Source organism: Ahaetulla prasina, chromosome 1 (genome assembly GCF_028640845.1).
Source record: "Ahaetulla prasina isolate Xishuangbanna chromosome 1, ASM2864084v1, whole genome shotgun sequence".
Classification (NCBI taxonomy): domain Eukaryota; kingdom Metazoa; phylum Chordata; class Lepidosauria; order Squamata; family Colubridae; genus Ahaetulla; species Ahaetulla prasina.
Genome location: NC_080539.1, coordinates 113,086,960 through 113,112,953, shown reverse-complemented (window position 1 = coordinate 113,112,953; position 25,994 = coordinate 113,086,960). Strand labels below are relative to the sequence as shown.

General features: G+C 35.1%; 2 protein-coding genes across 4 annotated transcripts in view; one reads left to right on the top strand and one right to left on the bottom strand.

Moving 5' to 3' along the window:
* Positions 1-25,994, bottom strand: part of CEP85L (centrosomal protein 85 like) — a 124,066-nt gene that overhangs the window by 40,410 nt on the left and 57,662 nt on the right. The gene's annotated exons all lie outside the window — the stretch shown is intronic.
* PLN (phospholamban) lies at positions 11,999-17,895 on the top strand. The gene is made up of 3 exons (XM_058173090.1): positions 11,999-12,115; positions 12,497-12,592; positions 17,175-17,895. Exon 3 carries the CDS (start codon positions 17,285-17,287, stop codon positions 17,441-17,443), a length of 159 nt encoding a protein of 52 aa, XP_058029073.1. The 5' UTR covers positions 11,999-12,115; positions 12,497-12,592; positions 17,175-17,284; the 3' UTR covers positions 17,444-17,895.

The window sequence follows — 25,994 nt, the reverse complement described above, 5'->3', positions numbered from 1 at the left end:
TTTTACATCCAGGCAGGAAATATTTCATGGAGATTAAATGACCTATTTTACCTGCTTTTTCTCTCTGGTTACTATATTAATATTTAACATGAGGAAAAACATTTCTCTTCTCATATGTAATGTTTTAATTCATCTCTTCTTTTGTAACACTTTTACAATCAACACACTTCATTGAGAGAAATACTTGCAAAGAGTTTACATACTCATGGACCAGTTACAAAAATTTAAGACAGAAAATATCTAATACATTAACAAATTCTGTGATGATCTACTCTAAAGTTAGTCACACATTTTCAGAAAGTTTCAATTTATATTCTGGCCAATGTTATGGACAACACTTTTAGGTGGCACTTCAGATGACGTTCAGAGCAAGTGTGTCTGGAATTTTCCAGAGATAACAGAAGGTCTCTCCTAAGTATAGAAACACTTGTTTTAATAAGTGTTTATATTATCTTTTCATTACAATGAAATTCACTAAAGATCATTACGCTCCTTCACCTTCTTTGAAGTTCCTAGAACCTTATTAATTTTTAAAGGCCTATCAATTTTTAAATTCTGAAATAAAAAAGTATAACAACATTATTCCTGAGTCCCAGTTTATTACTATATGATTGAATGAAACTATACATTTAAGAAGTTAAAACAATGCCAAATATTTTGGCTGAATAACTGATAACATCAGAATTTTTTTATATAACTGTGGCTAATATTCATTGGTACCTTAATTGCTTGTCAAACTGGCTCTATGTAACTAACTATGAAATGATGTATCCTAAGCTACCAAAAATTAAATACTTTTCCAAAGATGTATCAAATGATTCAGCAAATGGGTTTACTAAAGATGAAGACTGCTTCCATCATTTGTAAGACACATTGCATAAAAGAAGACTTTTCCAATTTCAATTAACAATCAATCTGGAATAGCCAGAAAAACTTAACTGAATACTAAAGCCAAGTCAAATATAGATTCTCCATGTGCTTTTATTTCTAAACATGTTTTGGCTTTAATGTGTGAATATTTTCCTATAAATAGGCAATGTATATTTTAGAGCAAAAAAAGAGAAGAATGTTAATAAACAAAGATAAAGTGAAAAAAGTAAGCTATCAAATAATACAGGATATTAATTAACATTCATTCCTCAATATGCTGTCTTATTGCCAAAATGTGTATTCATAAGAAAAAGAGAATAATACAATATTGATTTTACAGAGTATTTTCAGTTCAAGTCATACTCATGGGATGTTGAGATGGAAAAGATGGAGAACAAAGTGCTACTATAGTTCCTTCAATTATCTGAGCGAAGGGAGGACATAAATTAAACCAATGAATTTGTGCATTACTAAAGTATTAACCAATGGGGGGAAAAAACTGCATATCACAGTGCTGCAGTTCAGGGATGATGGTGATGATGACGACGATGATGATTTACATTTATTATGGCCATCCACTCCAAACTTCTTAAGTCTGGGTGGTTTATAATATATCAAAATACGTAACTGAAACAATTAAAAACATAACAACAGTTGTAGCCCAAACAAAGAAACAGCTATTACAGTCAAAAATATGTCAGGGTCTCCACAAATAGACTAACCCCAAGTCTGGAAACTGAGCCAGATCTTAAGGGACTTTCCAGAACCCTAAGATAGTGGCACCATCCATACAGAAATGCTATTTCAGAGGAAAGGGATGCAACACAGAAACACTCTTCCTTCGTCCCATGAAAAGACATTTGAATGAAGGGACCTTGAGGGTATTGTTGTGGTCTGCCAGCAGCCTGCGGAGCTGGCAGCAAAGTCAGACAGTGAGGAGGCTGGGGAGGACAATGGGTCAGTCCTGGAATCAGGGAAAGGGCTCTGCATCGGAGACAGAGATGGGGCCAGGGCCACCTGGGAACAATGCACGGACTCCGGAGCCTCCAGAGGTGGACAGCAGAGAAACAGAAGAACAGGAGCCGCCTGTTCCTAGTGCACGCATGCAAAGAGCTGCCAGAAGGCAAGAGCAGCTAAAGCAAAAAGGACGACACGGGAATAAGGCCAGGAGATGATTGGCCCTCCCATAAGGCTTAAAAGAGCAGCAATGGCTCTTGGGTTCTTTGTGTTCATGGGGTTCTTGCCAAGAAAAGCCTTTGGCAGGTTTCCAAAGAAGGCAAAGGTTTGTGATAAGGTCAAAGGACTTTTTCTGAAAGACTTTGTTTTGGACTTAATTTGGACTAAGCTGAGAATGAAGTAATTCTCAGCTGTTCTAATAAAATATGTTTGTTTAGGACTGATTGTGTCTGGTAATAATGACTTGGGCCTAGGTCACAAAAGGTATCCAATTTGCCCAACTATACACAGCAAATGGGTAAAAAGTATTGTGGACAGACAGTCCCATAACTAACCAGGATGTATGTCATGAAGGGTTTTATAGGTGATCATCATTTAAGTGGTAAAGTCCTTAGAGATGCTGAATCCTATATTTTCTTTGACACAAGCCACACGAACCTTGCCATCACTCGGTATAACAACATCTCCCTATGAGGATATTAATTCCTCTCCCTCTCAGCATTTCTTTGACGTATGCAGTGCCCAAAATTCTGTCATGACTTATGTTTTAAATTTTCTCTGGATGCAAGTTAAGAAAAGCTAATGGTAAACTCTAGACAGTGTATACTAATTAATCAGAATGTATGATGCTGAGAATGAACATCTAAGATTTGAAAGTGATTATTCTTAATTGCTTCCGTAAATTCCAGTTAAGTTGTTCAAAGCTGGAATGTTCCCTTGCATAAAATACAGCTGAAAAATCATCACTAAAGCAACAAATACAATCTCTGGCCTCTAGTCAATAATTGCTGCTAAAATGGAAATAATCCAGCTCCAGAATTATTTGTTACTAAACAGTACCTCAATTGGCATTACAGCCTTTTATCTCTCCTTCATATGTCTTTGCCTCTGTGTTCATCCAGCACTCAAAACATGTCAAAGAACACAACTAATCTCATTGTTTCCTGGAACAGTTTATCAGGAAAACACTCAACACAGTTCCAAAGTTACAAGTCTCTTAGCACATTTTTTTTGCCAGACATGTAACATTTTCTGATGCAAGATGGTAGACAAGATGAAAGAGGAATTCACACTGTAAAAAAATTATTTTATGACTTAAGCTTTCATTCCACAAGCCTTCCAAACTGACTACAGGGCAAAGTAGTAGTGTTACTGCTAAAATGCTAAAAATTCTTGTGTAAAGTGGATCTACATTTATAATTATTTTATTTATTTATTTATTTATTTAGTCAAGTACATATTAGATAATATATATAAATATAAACATGAATTGAATACATAAAATGAATACAATTAAAGGGAACATTAGGACAGGGATGGTAGGCATGTTGGTGCTCTTATGCACGCCCCTTACAGAACTCTTAGGAATGGGGTGAGGTCAACAGTAGACAGTCTTAGGTTAAAGTTTTGGGGGTTTTGGGATGAGACCACAGAGTCTGGTAGTGCATTCCAGGCATTAACAACTCTGTTACTGAAGTCATATTTTCTGCAACTGAGTTTGGAGCGGTTTACTTTAAGTTTGTATCTATTGTGTGCTTGTGTATTGTTGTGGTTGAAGCTGAAGTAATCATTGACAGGTAGGACATTGTACCAGATGATTTTATGAGCTATGCTCAAGTCATAGCGAAGGTGGCATAGTTCTAAATTTTCTAAACTCAGAATTTCAAATTTCAAATAAGGTATTTTGTTGTGAGCAGAGGAGTGGAGGACTCTTCTTGTGAAATATTTCTGGACGCACTCAATTATATTAATGTCCGATATGTAGTATGGGTTCCAGAGAGATGAGCTGTATTCAAGAATTGATCTAGCAAATGTTTTGTATGCTCTGGTTAGTACTGTAATCTTACCGGAGAAGAAGCTATGCAAGATTAGGTTTACAACTCTTATGCCTTTTTGGCGATGTTGTTACAGTGAGCTTTGGCACTTAGATCATTTGATATGAGTATGCCAAGGTCCTTGACAGAGTGAGGGTCATCTACAAGGTCATGTTCACTTAGCTTGTATTTTGTGTTCTGATTCTTTTTGTCAATGTGTAAAACAGAGCATTTGTTGGTTGAGATTTGGAGTTGCCAATTTTTTGGCCATTCCGACACAAAGTCAAGGTGTTTTTGAAGGGTAGCAGCATTGTTGGTAGTGTTAAATAGTTTAACATCATCGGCGAAGAGAACGCAGTTACTTATGATCATAAAGGTCATTTATGTATAGTATGAAGAGTGTTGGTCCTAGAATGCTGCCTTGGGGGATTATCAAATTTAAACATTTATTTATAATTTTAAAGTTTTAAAATTAAAATTATAATTTATTATAAGTTATAAATGATTATCAAATACATGATGAATTTACTATGGTTAGAGTTTTTTCTGCATATGGGTGTTCTGCGTGATCAGGAATCTAAACTGTGATCTGCAGATTGAGATTTTTTTTTCTGCTAAAAAAAAGTATAATAAGTTTAATAAGAGAAAAAAAAGGAAAGAGAGACAATTTGTTCTAATGGTTAAGGCACCAAACTAGAAACCAGGAGCCTTTTTTGAGTTCTAGTCCTGCATTAGGCTTGTAAACTGCTTGGATGATTTTAGGCCAGTCGTTGTCTCTCAGCACATGATGTCAGGCTCAGATGATAAGCTTATTGGTTGATTTCTCTTAAAACTAATGGATCAACACTTGGTTTATCTGAAAAAAGCAGACCCTGCCCTTGTGGGAAAGCACTAGGAAGAAGAAAAAAAAGAAATGCATTCTGATAAATCATGACGTACAGAGCAGTAAAAGAAAGCATACCATGTTCTCATGATGTTCTTCAATAACATGTACATTCAAAAACTCTCAAGATAATTTGGGAAATTATAAACAAAGAAAATTAATGTAAAGTTAATGTAAAAAAGCTACAAAATGATATAAACTAATAGAAATAGTTGTATATACTGTAATAACAATAGCAATATAAACTAAATACTACCTTTAACCTAATCTTGAAATTTAGATTATATAGAAATGTATTTGCATCAAACTTTAATTTTTACAACATAGAGGCTTTTCAAAATAGATATCACATATATACTAGAACTATTCCTTAAAACGGAGAGTAAGTCACTTTATAATCATTTTTGGAAATTGCTTATTAACAATTCTTAAGCTATTAAGAGACGCTTGAAACAAGAAGTTTGAAAACACTGGGAGAGTTTACCTTCAATCATAATCTTAAAAATTTAAAGAATCTGAAATAAACAGCAAAAAGTTAAATAAGATTTTGAGCTTCGAAAGTTATGAGTGGATTAAGGGTATACATTTGAAAGATTGAAACATTTACAATAGTATTTTGGAATTAATTATAACAAAAGAGCAACTTCCTATGGGAAATAGATTTGTTTTGGCTTTTTAAGATAAAACAAACATAAGCAATTCTATGATTTTAAAACTGGACATTAAAAGGGACTAAAGATTTTAGGCAGAGGAGGAAAAACACAAGCCCATCTTTTGTGTTAATTAACTGGAACCTATAAAATGATCAAAATATTACAACACTGAAAATACTAAGAATGGAACCAGAAATCAGTAGCCACAATATTAACAGTTTCAGACATGATGTCTGCCTCTATAAATAGATTATGTCTAAAATATGTTATTGGAGAAATAAGAAATGTGGAACAAATTTTTACCTGACAAGATAAAGTTGGTACTGAGAGTGCATTTTCAAATAAGAGGCCAACATTAACTTGGAACAGGATATATTTCTAGATATATTGACTAACATTTTAAAAAAAATCAAATGAAATAGTACATTAAAAAAAATCTGGGTATCTTTTTCTTAATGGATTTATAAAATAGACTTATTAAAGACCCAAAGAAATTTGTGTGATAGGATAAAGAAAAAATGAAGAGAAATCAAAACTGCAAAATATTTGAACTAAAGATTAAAACTATTGGAAATAAAAGGAAAGAATGTACAGTTAGTTTATTTGTGCAAGGTTAAAACAGATACAACATGTTACTTTAGGAACCTTGTATGAACTTGCCCACGGCACGACTGAAGAACTTGTTGCGGCCTGGGAGCGGGCCGCGACGGGGGCTTTGGACCGTGTCGTGCCTTTGCGGCCTCTGACCTGGCGCAGATCTCACTTGGCTCCTTGGTTCTCTAAGGAGCTGAGGGAGATGAAACACCGGAGAAGACGCCTAGAGAGTACCTGGAGGTCTAGCCGTTCCGAGGCTGATCGGACACTAGTGAGATCTTTTACTAAGACTTACCTAGTGGCAATGAGGGAGGCGAAACGTTCCTACGTTTCCACCCTCATTGCATCGGCAGATAACCTTCTGGCCGCCCTGTTCCGGGTGACTCGCTCCCTCCTTCATCAGGAGGGGCGGGATGACCCCCTACAGGGACGTGCTGAGGAGTTTAACGGTTATCTATACGATAAAATCGTTCAGCTTCGGGATAGTCTAGACCAAAATTGCGATGATCCAAGTGGGATGGCAGAGGCACGTCTTGTTGAGGTTATTTGGGATGAGTTTGAGACTGTGGCTCTCGAGGACGTGGACAAGTTACTGGGGAGGCTACATGCGACCACATGTTTACTGGACCTGTGTCCTTCCTGGCTAGTGCTGGCTACTCAGGAAGTGACACGAGGCTGGCTCCGGGGAATTATAAATGCTTCATTGATGGAAGGGTTTTCCCCGCTGCTTTGAAAGAGGCAGTGGTGAGACCCCTCCTCAAGAAGCCTTCCCTGGACCCAGCTATTTTGGGAAATTATCGTCCTGTCTCCAACCTTCACTTTGTGGCGAAGGTTGTAGAGAGTGTGGTTGCATGGCAGCTTCCCCGGTACCTGGATGAAGCTGTCTATCTAGACCTGTTCCAGTCCGGCTTCCGGGCCGGTCACAGTACGGAGACAGCTTTGGTCGCGTTGGTGGATGACCTCTGGAGGGCCAGGGATAGGGGTTGTTCCTCTGCCCTGGTCCTATTAGATCTCTCAGTGGCGTTTGATACCATCGACCATGGTATCTTGCTGCACCGGTTGGAGGGGTTGGGAGTGGGAGGCACCGTTTATCGGTGGTTCTCCTCCTATCTCTCCGACCGGTCGCAGACGGTGTTGACAGGGGGGCAGAGGTCGACCGCGAGGCACCTTACTTGTGGGGTGCCTCAGGGGTCGATTCTCTCGCCCCTCCTGTTCAACATCTACATGAAGCCGCTGGGTGAGGTCATCAGTGGTTTCGGGGTGAGTTATCATCATTTTATAGGCAGGCCCAATAATCACAAAACAATATTTTCTGATGAATTTTTAAAAAATTCTTGGTCTACTGGTTCTCCAAAATAGGTACCCGATTCTTCATTCCATTCCATAGTTCGAATACTACCAATACTATCTTTCATTCTACTTTTCTTTATAAAATTTAATTATTGGTTTCCATAGAAGCACTGGATCTCTTAAGGATCCTAAAACTGCAGCTAACTAGAAGTCTGCTAGCAGATGTGGTTTGTACTATTTATGGTAAATAATATATGATTGCTCATATTCACATAGCCTAATGTTTTTAAAATCAATTGATTTAAAACAATGACCCCTTATTTCATGTAAAAATCCCAATAAAATACCTTCTCACTACTTTCAAATTATGGTTGTTCCACTTGTAAACTTCTCATGTGATTTGAGATCAAAATAACATTAATAATGAAATAAATGAAATATGAAATATGCTTAGCAGCTTTCAAAGATCTCTATTTACTACATGTGGAATTTAAAAGTTTCCAAGATTTATTCTCTAAATAGGCCCAAAGAGGGAAATTTCATTAAAAACCTCTCCCCCTCACCTTCTAAAATATACATTAATCTCATGGTACTATTAATTTTTTTAACATTAAATTTACCCCACAGACTTAAATAAATTTTCCACCATCATGTTATATCTACTGAATTGGATTTCTACATTTGCTTAGTTTGAATTGAGCATATTGTGATATATTTCAAGATTTAAAATTCGATATTTTATTGAATGTTTACAAACAATAAATCCCAATCACTTAAAATAATCTATAGCCAAATATATTTCAAAGGCAACAAACTAAATTTGTTCCCGTAGGCTTATTAAATTTAAATTTAATAAGATTGCATGGTGACAATGTATACTTTATCAAGCATAGCCATTATATCATCAGCATGTGTGAAGAATTGATATTCAGTGTTGGTTGCTACCATACTTTAACTATATAGCAGTTATCTAATGGAAGAACCAATAGTTCTTCCTACTAAACTGCATACCAAGGAAAGTCATTCTTTTCAGATGTCATAATATAATTTGATAGGTTGAAAGACAATTCTATTCGTAATACTTCTAATCACTACATAATCTAATAAATAAAAGATTGTGCACATTCAAATATGGCAGGCACATACAATATTTCATATTCTTTCAAACCTGGTCAAAAGTACAGAAGAGAAAAACATTTAAAAGAGAATTAATAGCATTTTCATGTTCTGTGTTAACATTCTAAATTTGGTCTTATTTGCTTTTAATCAAACAAACATTTTGGTTGTGTTCCCAGTGAATACTTTCCTTTTTCTAAAAAAAAATGTTTTTTTTTAAAAAAAGGAAAACCATTTTTAACACGGGTGTCATCAAGAGGGCAAAGAAAAAAATGGCATAGAATTAAAAATCATCTATCTAAAAGTCCAGTTGCAAGTAAAGCTTTAAAATTACTACTGATTTTGAAAAATAACTACATGCAGTAGTTCAACTTTAGGACAATTTTTAGTGTACACAGATTAGCTCTTTCTGCATTCATTAATGTCAAAAACATATTTCCTACTATATTGTATGTGACTATCATCGGAGCAAATCAAAACATACAAATATAGCAATATATATTCCACTTATCTTGACTAATCGGCTGTGATAGATTTCTGTTGTCTTAGAAATATTGCTAGTCCTCAAATTATGACAGTTCATCTAATAATGGTTTAAAGTTATGACAGCCTTAGAAAAAGTATTTTAAGATCCATCTTCACACTAATGACCATCGGACCATCTTTGCAATCATGTGATTGCAATTCAAGTGAGGTGCTTGGCAACTGGCTCATATTTACAGCTGGTTGCCGCATCCTGCAGTCATGTTATTGTGTTTTGCAACCTTCCCAAGCTGGACTCTGACAAACAGTGTCAATTGAGGAAGATGGATTCAGTTAAAAACCATGAGATTTACTTCACCAAGGTAAAAATCGTCATAAAATCGGGTTCAGTCACTTGCTTAATGACTGATCACATAGTAACCGAAAGTCCAGTCCCAATTTCAGTCATAAATTGAGGACTACCTGTATTAGTAATCTTCTAAAATTAAGATGCCAATGATTAAATCTGCATGAAGAGTTGTAAGTCTTTTATAAACATAATTCAGTATAAACAGTGAAACTTGAAATATAATTTAACTTTTTTGCTTTTCTATTGTGTTTGTCAGTTTCTAGATGTACAATAAACATTTTGAATAAATAAATAATGCCACTGTGTACGGTAAAAATCATGACTTTTTGAAAATTGCAACCTTCTAAGCATACATTTGGAGATGTCTGAAATAGGTATACACCTGCCCTATGACCATCATTAAGTGTTGTAAGTGTTGTACCTTGATGAAGGTATCTTTTCTTTTATGTACACTGAGAGCATATGCACCAAGACAAATTCCTTGTGTGTCCAATCACACTTGGCCAATAAATTCTATTCTATTCTATTCTATATAGTGAATGCAAAATGCCAACTTGTGTATCAAATTCATAATGATGTTGTTTGTAAAATTCTACTAAAAATATAGACGTCTTCCTCCCTAAATGTGATAATCCAGATAATGTAATGAAAGAAAGAAAGAAAGAAAGAAAGAAAGAAAGAAAGAAAGAAAGAAAGAAAGAAAGAAAGAAAGAAAGAAAGAAAGAAAGAAGCTCTAGTAGTAGATTCTTAATCCCACTGGAGAAAGCCCAGATTATTTCCATTTAAGGTCATGTAAGTAGCAGCTGCATATTTTGTTCCTTGAAGCAAATTAAAAAACAAAACACCAAGCATGCTGTATTTAAGTGTGCTAATATTCCAAATCATTCAACATTTTTCTAATATTTCTCAGGAATTTTCCGTATCTGGTTTAATTTCAAAGAGTATTTCTAAGTCTTTTCTCTTCCTTCCTCTACAAAGATCCTGCACACCCAAGCACAAGCTTGCCTAAAATTTACAAATATTAAATTCAAGGAAGAATGAATCAGATATACTTTATATTATTTAAAAAATTCTGTTTGGAGAAAGTATAACACTATATATGTTTTTTTGAAGAGATTGGATGACCAACTCATTTTACAGATTATTAGAAAAATTCCAAATCTGTGAGGAACAAAGTACCATGTTTCTGTTCTGTAAACAGAAATAGAAATGTATACAAGGATGGGATTAAAATGTCATATAAAACCCAATAATTGATGAAATGTGATTGATCTAAATAGTATTTTAGACATATGAAAATATACAGTACATGCCATGCATGTATAGTTTACATATCAAGGATTCTAAGCAAAGGGATCCCAATATCATAGAAGAATTATTTGCTTTATTGTTACAGGCAGGAACAGAGAAAAGGAAACTCAGATTTTGGAGTAGGGTGACTGAATCAAGGCCATGAGATTTAAATCCTGACATGGTACCACACCCTTCATAGTTCACAACTGCCAGTTTGCTTTTCAAACATGATACCTGAAAAAAGAAAAGAAAACTGGTATTCTGAGAGATCAGAAGAGATAAAAGGACAATTGGGATGTTAAAAGTTTTGAAAAAAGATATAAATCTACAGTATTGTTTCCTATTGGAATTAAAAGAATTCAGGGATTTCTAGTCAGAAGAAAATTAACCAACAATGACATGCCCAGTAAATTACATTAGGTTTAACTCAAGATTTCTAATTATACAGATGCCAAGAGGTAAGAAGGTGAAATGTGCAGCATAACAACATATGTCCAACTCATTTGTAACAGAACTCAACATACCCAATGCACCTACACTCCACCCACCCATAGCTGAGGCCCTCCAGATGAGTTGGGAATGTAACTTCCAAAATTCTTAAGCAGTATCTAATTTATGAACGTATCTTTTCTTTTATGTACACTGAGAGCATATGCACCAAGACAAATTCCTTGTGTGTCCAATCACACTTGGCCAATAAAATTCTATTCTATTCTATTCTATTCTATTTAGGGAGGTATTTATTTAACCTCACACTACTTTTACTTACTTGAATAAAAATAAAATAAAACATATGCATATAGAATACTAGCAATGCATATTTTAAATTAATAAATATATACTCAATGAAACACAGGACACCTTTTCCAATAGCTTGACTAACGTTAGTGAAATATCAATGCCATATATGTTAAACAAAAGAATACCTAATCTATCTTAAGAAGATTCTTTTTGAAAGGGCAAATACCATTCTCTTAAAAGCCTGTGTACTTTCAACAATGACAAGAAACAATAACTGTTACTTAAAAGACCGCTGCTTATATCATCCTGAAATGCTTATCTCAGCTAAAAGACAGGCCAAAATCACCTGTCACCTAAAGCTATATATTTTATATTGTTGCCAATGTTACAAATTCACCTGACAATATGATCTTTTGAACTGCTTAAGTAAGAAGTATACATAGTAACAAGACTTCATGTTCATTCAATGTCCAAATTATCTGGACTATAAATCCAAATGCTAATTTAAGCACACAATACCAGACTGCCATGTCCTTTCCCCACCAATGAGTAACTAATGTCCTTTCAGTAGACTTGAGGGTCTCCTGATTATAAAACAGTATTGAAATATTTAAAATAATTTAAAAATGAACACTAGAGAACACTCTTCTTCAACACAACATTTTAAGAACAGCAAAAAGTTTCATTTCAAATATCTGCGGTATACAGATCTGTTAACTGAAAAATGATCTGAATACTAGCTTGTGTTGAGTTATCACATTTGGGTTGCAAAAATCTGGAAGACCACTAAAAGTTGGAGTCTGGAGTATATCTTTGAGGTTATCTAGAGGTCACCCATATTTCTGCAGTCTAAGTATGTTACCCCTAAGTATATGAAAATTGTACATCCAATTTCATGGGGTTTTAATGTTTTTTTACATTAATAGTTTTATGTGTGCCTAAAGGTAAGTATTATCATTCAAGCTGAATGGAAGGAAATGAACAAGTGCTATCTAAATATTATTAACAGAACTATCATTTCTTTGTTGGATTTCTTGAATTATGGACATGCAATCTCATTTCTATCTCTAATTTTTCCCCGTGAAATCAAATACTAAACATCCTTGCCCTAAACAAGGCTAGCTCTGCAATCTCTCTGTTCTTGCAATCTGTTGTGTAACCAATCACTGGAGTTAAATTCCTGAATGACATCATGAGCCCAGCCTATGAAACTTTTGTTATTTTTTTCCTTCAGTGAACTTCAGTTGCTCCCATAAATCTGATGACAGAGAACGTCTTTTAGTTTCCCACAGCACATCTTCATATAATTCAGTAATCATCAGTTATTAAGGTAAGGGATTCTTCTTTTATTATAATAAGAACTTTTGATTTTCCAATTAACGATCCTGAGTCCAGTAACAATTAGTCTGTTGTTGAACATTACAGTTTGATATAGAGCTCAATTGTAAGATATCTTCTGTGTTGTATAAAAGAAGCAAACATATCAAGCATTCTGTATGCATGTTAGAGCCAAAGAGAGGGAGAGAGGAGTGAGAGAAAGAAAAAGAGAAAAGAAGTGGGGAAGAAAGAAAGAAACCTAGTAAATGACATTAAATCTAATATTTCAGCTCTTTCTGCCAAAAAAAAAAAAAAAGCTAGACTATAGCATTAGAATGCAGTACTGCAGGTTACTTCTGCTGACTGCCGGCTGACTGCAGTTAGGCAGTTCGAGTCTCACCAGCTCAAGATTAACTCAGCCTTCCATCTTTCCGGGGTTGGTAAAAAATGAGGACCCAAATTGTTGGGGGCAATATGCTGACTCTGTAAACCACTTAGAGAGGGTTGTAAAGCACTGTCATGCGGTATATAAATCTAAGAGCTATTACTATTTAGCATTCCTCTCCTCTCTAGTTTAACTTTTGTTAGACACATGACAAGTTTCCCTTTACAACAATCATTTGTAGTAGCCATAGATCTGGTGTCAACAATGTGTATTTTGTGTATGTTTATATTTACTGCTACCCAGCAAATGATTCATTCTCTGATTTTCTTTTGGGATCCAGTATCTCCCTAAGCTTAGGGAGATACTGGATCCCAAAAGAAAATCAGAGAAGACCCAAAAGAGTAAGATAGGGAAGACCTTAATGGTTTAGCAGAAGTCCCTTTTTGGACAAACTGGCTTAATACTATTGTTTTTGGAATAGAACGATGAATCTGATGGTAAAGAAATAGATGGACAAAGAATTGTTGGCAAGCAGATCTAGTAGTCCTTTTCTGGATCATAGTCAACAGTTCTGATCCTACAATTCTTGAGCTAGTTCTTTAAGCTATTCTTTAAGCTAGTTAAATCTGTTGTAGATATCTTGAATTTAGACTCTAATCTTGTGCAGGATAGTTGTCAAATAGATTCCAAATGACTAATATTAAATTATTTTATCATCAATTAAATCCCAAATTAAATAATAACAGGAACAAAAATGCAAAAAAATAATAAAACCTCTTGAAAATAGCAAAACCAAAATGCATTTTAGTATGAAACACTCTTTAAAATATACAGATTTAATACAAAAAGCTGGTTTGCACTGTTATCCTTTTGGTGTACTATTAATTAACAGTGCAATTCTTAGAATGCTTACTTGGGATAAAATTATTATTCCACTATATTCCACTATATTCTGTAAGGTTTACTCTTGTGTAAATAGCATAGAATGAAACAATGTTAGCAAAATTTAGAAGCTGATTTATGGATTTATTTAGCTGATTTATCTAATACATTCTTAGAGAAAAGTTGCAGTTTCACCAAATACAATTCAGTTCCAGAAACCAAATAAACTGGAAAATTTACAAGTTTTGTACAATCAACATTTTTGGATCTTAAGATGTAACATGCCTAACCCTCCTTTAAAAACAAAACAAACCTGGTGAGGGTAATTCCATTATTTCTTTTGAGAAAATATCTACCAATGTGATTCTTGGATTGCAAAGGAGGCAGAATGTCACATTAAGTTATCCACTTTTCAATAATTTTTAATTTCCTCTTAACATTCACCATTAATATTTAAATTAAACTGTTAATTTCTACCTTTAATTAACGGTATAATGAAGTATTTTCTAAAATATATTTTACCTCAGATCCATCACTGAACACATAATTTAGATTCCCAACAATAAGAGATCATGAAAAAAAACCCGGCTACTTGTATGGAAATTAATAACTGACAGCTGCCAAAATTTCAAGCAGCAGGAGACTCATGACCTCTAATGGAAAAACAATCTCGCTATTCTGTTGTTTGTAAAAGTGGTTTTGTCCAGATAGTTTCTAAAACAAGCAGAGAAGGCAGATAGACTGACATAAATTTTAACAAAACATAACATCTAAACAACACTGAAACCATAACATTAAAAGACTACATTTAAACAGGAAGAGGGGAAAAAAATCGAAGAAATTAAAAGACCATCATTGGGGCCCTGAAAACCAATAAAATGCTTAGCAATTTTTCAGAACCTTCCAGAAACATACCTAGCCAGCCTTATACATAAAACAAAGAAATTAATCCTATTCATTATCATTTTATTTTTTATTAATTGCTACTTACATATATACTAGGCTTCATCTTATAACTATAGCATAGTTTGTTATTTAAAAAAAGATCCACATTATAATTATGGATGGATTCACATTACTTTTTCTTCCACAAGTTAACTTCTGTTGTATTATATACCACTGAAAACACCCAATATTTTTATGGGGCATTTTAAACCTACGTTTAGCATATGGACTCACCTACTTTTGGGAAGTCTAACTGCCCCACACAACCAGTATGTGTTTTTAACAACTTTTGAATAAAATTCTTGCAAAAACTATGCAGTCTCATTGCTACGCCACATTGAAAACAACTGCTTCTGAGGAGAATCAGTCAGGATGGAAAACCTCAGTAAAAACAACTCCTGCTAACTGGCCAATGAAAACAGACATTTTAACAGGTTGGCCCTAAAGCAACCTTTCACTAAGAAAAACCAGTGTAAAATATAATTACCCTTGTCCCATACTTCATAGGGATAATGCATCAATATTGTATAGATAGATAGATATAGATAGATAGATAATGAGAGCACAAACATTTTACTTAACTGAGTAAGTCTATAGCTAACAGACAATAAAAATCATTTTAAAACATGATTCAATTTTAAAAAATTGAAGAGGATTGTGTGCTGTCCAAAAGTTATGACAATTGGAATTAAAACAGTACTGTATAACGTAAATCTAATAGAAAGCTATTAACAGAATTTCTATTGACCTTAATCAACTGGAACTTGTGTTGCATGGGACATAAGAAAACAAAGTATAACATGTGATGAATTATTAAAATAAAAATAAAAGTACTTGGTCATCTTTCAAACAGCTTTTCTACACTGGGACACTCTAATATACTGAATTATAATTTCAATTAAACGATTTGAGGGATTCAAGTGTCCATAATACTCCAAATGAGATGGAAAAATTACCAAATGTAAATATCGGTAAAACATAGAAAAACACTATTACAGCATAATTACAAGAATTCAGTTTTTAGGCACAAGAAAAAAAGAGTTCTATACAGCCAATACCAATTTTAAATAGCAACTTTTTCAGAACTAAAACTGAATCTCAGTCCCAATTGGTTTAAAAATTTGCATAGGATTCCCATTTCCTTCAAAGTAGTTCTGATATTACCTCCAGGTATAAAATAAGGAACAACTCTAAAATGCTTCCGAAGCCAAATACTTGTAAGCAAAATGATAGCATTAAATCAAGTTAATGTCAGTTTACCGTTGAATAGTGACATAAAATGAAAGCTAGTATATAAGGAATAATCATTAATTCTTTTAGTTTTTCCTTTTCCATTTTTTAAATATTGAAATAGCAGCTGCTAATCTTATCAGAAACAGAATTATATTATATCAACAAGTAAACTGCTGATCCTTCCAAGCAGCATGGAAAATTCCATAAAATAAAAGTCATTACAATGTGAAATTCAACAGAGTGTTATCTGTGATTTTACACAACATGTTAATATAATAAATATTTCTACCATCTATTTAGAGGTATATTTGTCAAGTGTTAAGTTAACAAATGTGTTTGATCTGTAAGTATTTAATTCATGATAGCTGGCTTGGATTAGGATAAACATTTTAGAATAAATGTGTCCATATTTGGCCAGAACAGTGATACCATTTTTACCGAGTCCCGTGAGAATACAGTTGTGTTATTACAGTATCAACCCTTGACAAATGCAAGCCAAAAAAAGAAACTGGACATAGTGTCTGGCAAATATTTTTGATGGCTAATAGACTATTGCCCTTAATCTCTCCAGAATCAAACAGGGCCGAAAATAATGTAGAGAAAAGCAGGGAGTGTGAAGCATATTTATTATGCAAACCATTCCAGCAAAAATCATGGTTCAAACTGAACACAACCCACCAACTATGTTTTTTGGATTGGCAGGTGCTTGACAGCTTTTTTGTTTTTGTGGGCATCAGACACAGAAGGCTTAATGAGTCATCTGAGTCATCACCATACATGGTTGGTTGATTGAACTCAGCTCGGTGAGTCACAAATCACAATCAATGTGTTAAACATCTACTGTATCTCAAGACTGCTTTCCTGTGCAGGTTATTTTACACAACATAACATCTTAGGAGTTTTAAGCGGCAGGGCTAAAATTGTTCACAAATTCTGTGTACAGTTGTAGTCATCCAATTTATATATACCTGAAGACACAAAAATATACTTACCGCAATCTGCATTTAGAATACTGGTATACATTTTTTGTTTCTTATTAAGACTTTGTTTCACTATACAATGTTGCATTCTGTCACCTTGAAATAATCTATGCTTGCTGATTAAACCACTGTATGCCATAATTCTAACTTCACTTTCCTACTTTCCCTAGCTCCACAAAGATTCTTAAAACTTCTCAAACCGAAGATATTAAGCACTCTCCCTGAAAGTCTCTGCTTCTTAGAAATCCATTCTTTCTTACATTTCTGCTTTCCTGTTGCCATGGAGAAGGTCCAGTACATAACTCGCTCTGCTCTGAGGAGAGCCTCAACTATTGAGGTGCATCCACAAACACGGCAAAGGCTTCAGGAGCTTTTTGTAAACTTCTGTCTTATCTTGATATGTCTGTTGCTAATATGCATCATTGTGATGCTTCTTTGAAGTCCAGTATTTTTGATTGATCTTCACTATCTTATGCAATGGGAAATGCACCAGAAGGAGAAAAGAATCAAACAAGAAACATCCAGCACAAGGAAATCTATGCCAGAAAGTCCAGCACTCGGGCTAAAAAATTTCTCACCACCTCCACCCTTACTCACTGTAACCATTAAAAGCACCTGTACTGAACAGTGATTTGAAAAACTACTATCACAAGACGATGCATGAGCTAATTTGCCTGCTTTATTTTTAAAGGAAGACTTCTGTGGATGTTGATAATTAGTGTTACGTGTAAAATGTCCAGCTATAAAATTTTAAATAGCAGCCTTGAAATTTTGGTTCCAGATTATTTGTTTGTTATTACTAATCCGCTATAAGTGTTTACTTTAGTGAATAAAGAATGGGCTGAATGCACTATTATTAAATGCACAATTAAATCATTATATATTCTAGGAGATATGTGTAACTTGAGTACTTTGATTGTTAACTGAAGCATTTATTAATTTCTTTTCCCCCTACATATTCATAATATAAGCTTTGAAAAGACAATAAAGCATTGCATATTTATTGCCTTGTTCTACTGAAATACAAGTATAAATATACCTTTAGACATCTATATATTGGTTTGCTTGTAACCTTCAACTAGGTGAAATGGTATATCATAGGGCCGTGATGGCGAACCTATGGCACATGTGCCTATCAGTGGGCACGCGATCTTGGCTCTGGCACACATGCGCGCTCCAGCCATCTGATTTTCGGGCCTTCTGGGCCCACCAGAAGTAGGGAAAAGGCTATTTCCTGCCTCCGGAGGATCTCCCGGGGGCGAGACTGTTTTCGTCCTCCCCAGACTCCTAGAAAGGCTCTGGAGCCAGGTGAGAGAAAAAAACAGGCCTACCGGGCTATCGCATGCCAGGAGTGGGAGGAGTGGGAGGGGTCATGTGTGCATGTGTTGGGCAGGGCACATAGAATTATGGGTGTGGTCACACACACGCATGACAACCCCCATCCCGGCCCCCTGGCACTTGATGGCCAAAAGGTTAGCCATCACTGTCATAGGGAAACAATTTTTGAATCAACATACCCGAAATGGGATAATTTAAAGAATACATCCAAAATCTGGGACACTTTACTCCTGTGGAATTGAAATTTTGCAAGATAATGATGATCATTTCCAATGTTCCTTGCAAGCGTTCCTCTTGGTCAGCAGAAAGCCAGGAGTCGCTCCTGCTCCAAACTTCTTGTTTGCCTGGCCATGGTCATTCTGTCTTTCTGATTAGTTAAGGATATATCTCGAAAATGATCTCATAGATTGTCTACTTTGATATATTTATAAATATTGAATATATTCTCTCCTGTAACACTAGCTATATCTTCTAGGTAACTCATTATACAGTTGGTCTTCATTCATATAATTTAGCAAGAGAACTAGATGGTGAATTCTTGCAAGTTTAATGTTTTTGTTCCACAAAGAATCAGTCACTGCCAAAATAAATAAATAAATCTGTACAACAGCTTTTTATTAGTTGCATTAGAAGTTCAACCTGTAGTCAGATTGCATATAACAAATAGCATTTGTTTTTTTTAGCACAGCTAAAAAAAGTGAATATTTGAATCTGATTTCAAATTTTTTCCCAAATATGACATTAAGTGGACTATGGATAAAAATATTTTTGTCTTGTGAAACCTTTTTTATAGAATGGTTCTTCTTATCACTTCTATGAAGTTTATAGGCTGTCATTTTAACTATATATGTATGTGTATATGATATCACTATACTTAAAAGTGGTGAGAAGCAAATGTTGAATGATTGATTACAATCTTAGAATAATTCCACTCATTGGGAATGTACTCTTCATAACATAATTATGTTACATATGAATTTATTTTCCCTATTTTCCCTACCGAGAAACAATCAGCTCAAAAGTTTCCTAAAATAAAATGAAGGCTAACTGTTTAACAAGGTATTAGATTTTATTTTAATTCTCACTGCTTAATATATTAAAATGAGTTCATTCATTTTTGTGCAACACTAAGGAGTATCCGACCATAAATAAAGCATGCCAAAATTAAATCTAAAGATCATTGTTTTCAGATTATTATTGCCTATTTCAGGACCTTCTCTCACTTCTCCAATTTTGGATTCTGCAATGTTGAACAAAGCTCCATTTAATATAAAATAACAATTACATAAAGAACAATATCAACTATCAGATATCAATATTGGTTTCAAATGGTTTCTGGAAGTTGCGAAGTATCTACCCAGGATATTTGCTGGAGGCAGCATTTCCAAGGGAGACAAGGAAAAGTGAGACTGATATCAACAGCGTTGTGGTATTGCTCGCATGCCCCCAAAAGGCAGCGTTTGTGTACAATTTCATTATAATCATTCTAATAAAAGCTGCATGTATCCATATGTTTACCTGAATTCTAGGATAAAAACAGATTATTAATTGTAAAAAACAGATTATTAATGTAAAAAACAAATTCATTTATTCCCAATTCCCAACTGTTTCAGTTTTAAGACTTAATTTCAAACTTTTGTTCTCCTTTCCATTTATCCAGTTACACTATTTTGTTCTTGCATCTGAGTAGCAAAAATTTGAAAATGAATAGCCAGATAATTAACTAGTAAATGTCTCCTTACTTTTTGATGAGTAATTTTTATTAAAAGAAATTTTTATGAAAATTTAAAAAAAACTACAGAAAGACAGAAGAAAAAAATAGAGATTATAAAGTTAAAACGTGAATAACAAAAAAGAAAAACATATCTAAGAAATAATTTCTAATTTCTTTTCAGTAGGCATAGCCATAGCATTGCCATCCTCACATACTGCATACCAGAGTTCCATTCTTCCCTTAAAAACATTTTAATCAATAAATCCCAAAATCACCAGTTCATGTTTATCCAGTTTCAGCAGCATTTATAAAAGGTCTGTATTCATTTACAAAAGTAATTGTAGTTCCCTTAAGCAAACAAGACAATTTAGCCATTTCTGCAAACTCAATCAACAATCCATCCTCCATTATTGGTGTTTCTGTAGTTTTCCATCTTTGTACATATAATAGCCTCACTGCAACTGTTCTTTACTTTTGAAGGTTCCATGAATAGTGCTCAGTTGCACCACATCACACTCACGGAAATGGTTACCAAATACCATTCTTTTTCTATATATGATTTTGCCTACGGTATATCATTTGCTAATCTCAAATTTAGTAACATAATTGTCCCAAATGATGTTCAAAGACTTTCCCCTGAATATTTAAAAAGCATACAAGTTTAAAGTAAAGGCTGCTATACAAAAGCAATACTAATTGTAATAAATTGCTTTCATACCGGAAAGTAATGTAAATCTTTCATAACATAGCCAAAAAATGCAGTTTTTTATCATGAAAATCCAGGAAATTACAATTTTAAAAAAAGACACAATCATATAAATTTTGAGGAACCACAATGAGAATGGCTAATCAAAAATATTATATTTTATAGAATTTGAACTTTACTACTTTTGATTAAAAAGAAAAACACCCTATGCCAGGAGATTAAAATACATGCTTATTATATGTATTACTGTAATTATTACATAATTACAACGTTCTAGTTAAAACCAAACAAAAATAAAAAAATAGTTAATAGTGGTAGGATGATGCTCCATGTATCCAAATTATATTATGTAATGTAAGAGACCTGGGAAAGAGATTAAAGCCAAATCAAGCCAAAATTTATGGATTTCACAGCTCTAGAGCCTTCATGAAATTAAAATCATTGAATTTAGTCAGAAGTAAATCCCACTATGGGATGAAGCTGTCTATCTAGACCCGTTCCAGCCCGGCTTCAGGTCCGGATATAGTATGGAGACAGCTTTGGTCGTGTTGGTGGATGACCTCTGGAGGGCCAGGGATAGGGGTTGTTCCTCTGCCCTGGTCCTGTTAGATCTCTCAGCAGCTTTTGATACCATCGACCATGGTATCCTGCTGCATCGGTTGGAGAGTTTGGGAGTGGGAGGCACCGTTTATTGGTGGTTCTCCTCCTATCTCTCTGACCGGTCGCAGACGGTGTTGACAGGAGGGCAGAGATCGACCGCGACCCCTTACTTGTGGGGTGCCTCAGGGATTGATTCTCTCGCCTCGCCTGTTCAACATCTATATGAAGCCGTTGGGCGAGGTCATCAGTGGCTTTGGGGTGAGTTACCAGCTGTACGCTGACGATACGCAGCTGTACTTTTCCACCCCGGGCCACCCCAATGAAGCTGCCAAAGTGCTATCCCGGTGCCTGGAAGCCGTACGGGTCTGGATGGGGAGAAACAGACTCAAGCTCAATCCCTCCAAGACGGAGTGGCTGTGGATGCCGGCACCCTGGTACAGTCAGTTGCAACCGCAGCTGACTGTTGGGGGCGAGTCATTGGCCCCAACAGAAAGGGTGCGCAACTTGGGCATTCTCCTGGATGGATGGCTGTCGTTTGAAGATCACTTGGCGGCCGTCTCCAGGAGAGCTTTTTACCATGTCCGCCTGGTTCGTCAGTTGCGCCCCTTCCTTGACCGGGATGCCTTATGCACGGTCACTCACGCTCTTGTCACTTCTCGTCTGGATTATTGCAATGCTCTCTACATGGGGCTACCCCTGAAGTGCACTCGGAGGCTTCAGTTAGTTCAGAATGCAGCTGTGCGGGTGATTGAGGGAGCCACACGTTGCTCCCGTGTAACACCGCTCCTGCGCAGTCTGCACTGGCTACCTGTGGTCTTTCGGGTGTGCTTCAAGGTGTTGGTTACCACCTTTAAAGCGCTCCATGGCTTAGGGCCCGGGTACTTACGGGACCGCCTGCTGTTACCTTATGCCTCCCACCGACCCGTACGCTCATACAGAGAGGGTCTTCTCAGGGTGCCGTCCGCCAAGCAATGTCAGCTGGTGGCCCCCAGGGGAAGGGCCTTCTCTGTTGGAGCACCTACCCTCTGGAACGAACTTCCCCCTGGTTTGCGTCAATTACCTGACCTTCGGACCTTTCGCCGTGAATTGAAAACGCACTTGTTTATCCAAGCGGGACTGGCTTAATTTTTTAAACTTTTGAATTTTAATAATTTTAATTGGGGTATTTTATGAATTTTATGGGTCAAATTTGACGGTTTTAAATTTTCGGCCATTTATAGAATATGTTATTTTAATTTTTGTTTTGTATATTGTACTGTTTTTTAATCTGGCTGTATACCGCCCTGAGTCCTTTGGGAGAAGGGCGGTATAAAAATCTAAATAAAAAAATAAATAATAAAATAAAATAAATTATATCCAACAGCTAAATCAAAATAAATCCAAGAAAATTGTACTCTGTAACAGAATTCTTATTTTTTTGAGTTTCAGTTTGCCTTTGCAGAAGATCAGAAGTGATTGTGTCAAGCTCCACATTTTTTTTTTACTGAGGAAGTGAGCATGTCTGTGGATGGGGTATATCTTAAGGACCCTTCGCACTGCAGTTAAATATAGCTAGAATGACTTCTCCAGTTCCCCAAATGAGAAACTGGTCCTTCTTTTGGTAGAAAATAATTCAATCTTTCCCTATGTCTCTTCCTAAAGATCCTAAGATCTTATGCCTCAGGTATCTAAGGGTCCATCTCACTCTTCAGCCTGGAGCTTGAGGAAAGATTGGAATTGATTCACTGACCATTCAAATTCAGTTTAAATATGAGAGTAGTAAAAAGATAAAGGATCCCCTACTCTGCTGGTCATTGCTGACTCTAGGTAGTAGTAATACCAGCCCCATAATAACCTCAGATCAGAGAAGACAGGTGAGGCAGGATGGAAAAGAACATGAGTAGCTGATTATAATAAAAAATGTGCTCTGAAGAGTAATCTTTAATCATATAAATTAGCTTTTTATATTAAATTCTTTTATAAACAATGTTAACAACATTCAGAACAAAAGTAGATAATTAACAATGCTGCTGTATCTTGAAGCAGATAATCAATATTAAATACAATTTATTAAACTGTGACATATGTTGGATGGGAGAAAGTTTTATCTTGGCATGAAAAAGAAATGCCAATATAGAATTTGTGGGAAATTATTGCTAGTTAGATCACTGCCTATATTTTTTTCAAGTTGAGTTTGGGGAGGAAGCATTGGTATGGAACTCACATTAGCTATGGCTCACTATCATTTTTTTTTCAGGTATTGGACAAAAAAACTCTTATGAGTTAAGAAATGCTCATACAAGAGTACTGCAACCCACACATATGTCAACTGTAACTCACTGTGACTGAACTGAACCTGCTTATAACAGCAATCAAGATTTCAAGTGCAAGCAAAATAAGTGCAAAGTTTGCCACTATGGATTTTGCTGCAAATAGAGGTCTCAACCTGTTACTCAATTTTCTACTTATTTGTTTGGTACTTGTTCTTATGTTCATTCTTGTAAAGCTCATGTGAGGATTTTTTTTAAAGTCTTCATTTATGCCATCATGGTAACTTGAACCTTCAAACTGTATGAACAAAATGAACAAGACAAAAAAAGCCTAGACTTAACATCCTGCAGATCAGGGAAACTTTCACTGAAATAAAAAAATATATACTATTTTTACAACGGAACAGATCAGATCAACAGTACAATCTGAAGCCTGAAGTAGAAAAAAGGGAAAAACAAACATGAAATTCTCTACAGGAAGAAAATAATGGATGTGAACATGGAATCACCTGTGACTTTTATATTGGAGATAAGGACAAATAGCCATTGAGGAAGTAGAAAAACTACATGAAGACAAAATACTTATTCAGAATAAATTTCTACATATTTGATGATGATACCTACACATGGGAATAAAAATGAGCATAATGAGACTTCATTATGAACAACCATGCATAAGATTACACTGCTTATTTTTGTTAATATTGCAACAGGAAATTTATATTCTATTATAAAGTGCTATAATAGAGTATTATTGTAATAATATTTTAAGCAAACCATAGAATACTTTTTCCAGTAAAAGCATATTAACCTTCCCATACTTTATGTAAGTTACTTCTAAGCCTGCTTGTCTCTATTGTGGGATTTTATTCTGGGGTGTCTGCCTCTCAAATTCACTACTGTTAGACAGTTTCAGACTAAGTCCTATTCAATTACTCACTCTCTATGCCTTTAATGCAGATGAGGGGAATCTAAAAGACATTAGAACATATGACTTTAAGAGTTTTTATGTATTGATTTTTGTTGTGATGGCACTGCAAATTATAACTTCAAGCAGACTTCAGACACTAAGAATGCACACTTTCTTTGTAAGCAAAATATTTCCATTTGCCACTTTTTCTCTTCTTATCTTTATTTCACACAGAAATGAAACACCCAGTGAAATTATACTAGAAGTGATTACAATTTTTGATGTCCTCTGCCAGCTTTCCACAATCAAAATCAATGGGAAACCCAGAGGAACTTGGAAGTCAGTTACCTGAGGTCCTCGCTTTACAAATCTATGCAGTCCTCACTTAATGAGAGCATCTGGGACTGCTGGAACTGTCATCACTAAGTGACATGGTTATGTGACATCACACTTTACAACTGCATTGCTTAGGGATGGCAATTCTGATCCCAATTGTTGTCTAACCCAAGGATTACCTGTATCCGTGGAAGGTATGTGTGTGTGTGTGCCCATATTAGGACAAGAGTCACTTTCAAAAACTTAAGAATTCTGGCAATATAATAAGTGTTACAAGACAAACTAAGTTTGATAACATATCTTCAGAAAACAGCTACAAAATTTTTAAAACTTTTCAAAAATACAAATAATTATAACAAAAATAATCTAGAAACATGGTAGAATGTCTGAGTATAAACTTTTGTGAACATCTTTATACACATTTGACTAACTCATCTATACTTTAGTTATTTTAAAATTTCAGATTTATTTTAGCAGATTATACTTCTCCTTTCTCAACATAACTTAGGCCATTAGCCTTGGCTTTTGAAGTCTGGAATGTTGCCATTGAAAACACAAATATCTTGTTATATTGGGGAGTGGGGCACTTATTTAAATATGACCTGGAATACAGTAAAATTTGACATTTTGAGTAATTTCAAGAACCACCAGCACAGATCTTTCCAAATTGCTGCATGTTGTTGAGATTTATAGAAAGGCTACAATTAGTAAAAAAACAAAACACATATATACATTCAGGTAGTCCTCAACTTACAATCATTCGTTTAGTGACTATTTGAAATTACAGTGGCACTGAAAAAAGTGACTTATGAAGAGTTCTTACACTTACAACCATTGTAACATCCTCATGGTCATATGTGGGTATTTGGCAACTAACATGTATTTATGACAGCTGAATTGTCCTAGGATCATGTGATCACCATTTGTAATGTTTCCAGCCAGCTTCTGACAAGCAAAATCAATGAGGGAAGCCAGATTCACATAATGACCACCTGATTCATTTAACAACTGCAGTGATTCACTTAACAACCACAGCAAAAAGATCATAAAATGGGGTGTGATTCACTTAATAACTACCTTGCTTAGCAATGGAAATGTTGAGCTCAATTGAACTCAGTCATAAGTCAAAGAGTACTG

What these genes read in the sequence shown, in the direction of transcription:
- PLN (XM_058173090.1), top strand. Translation starts at nt 17,285, where the DNA reads ATGGAGAAGGTCCAGTACATAACTCGCTCTGCTCTGAGGAGAGCCTCA.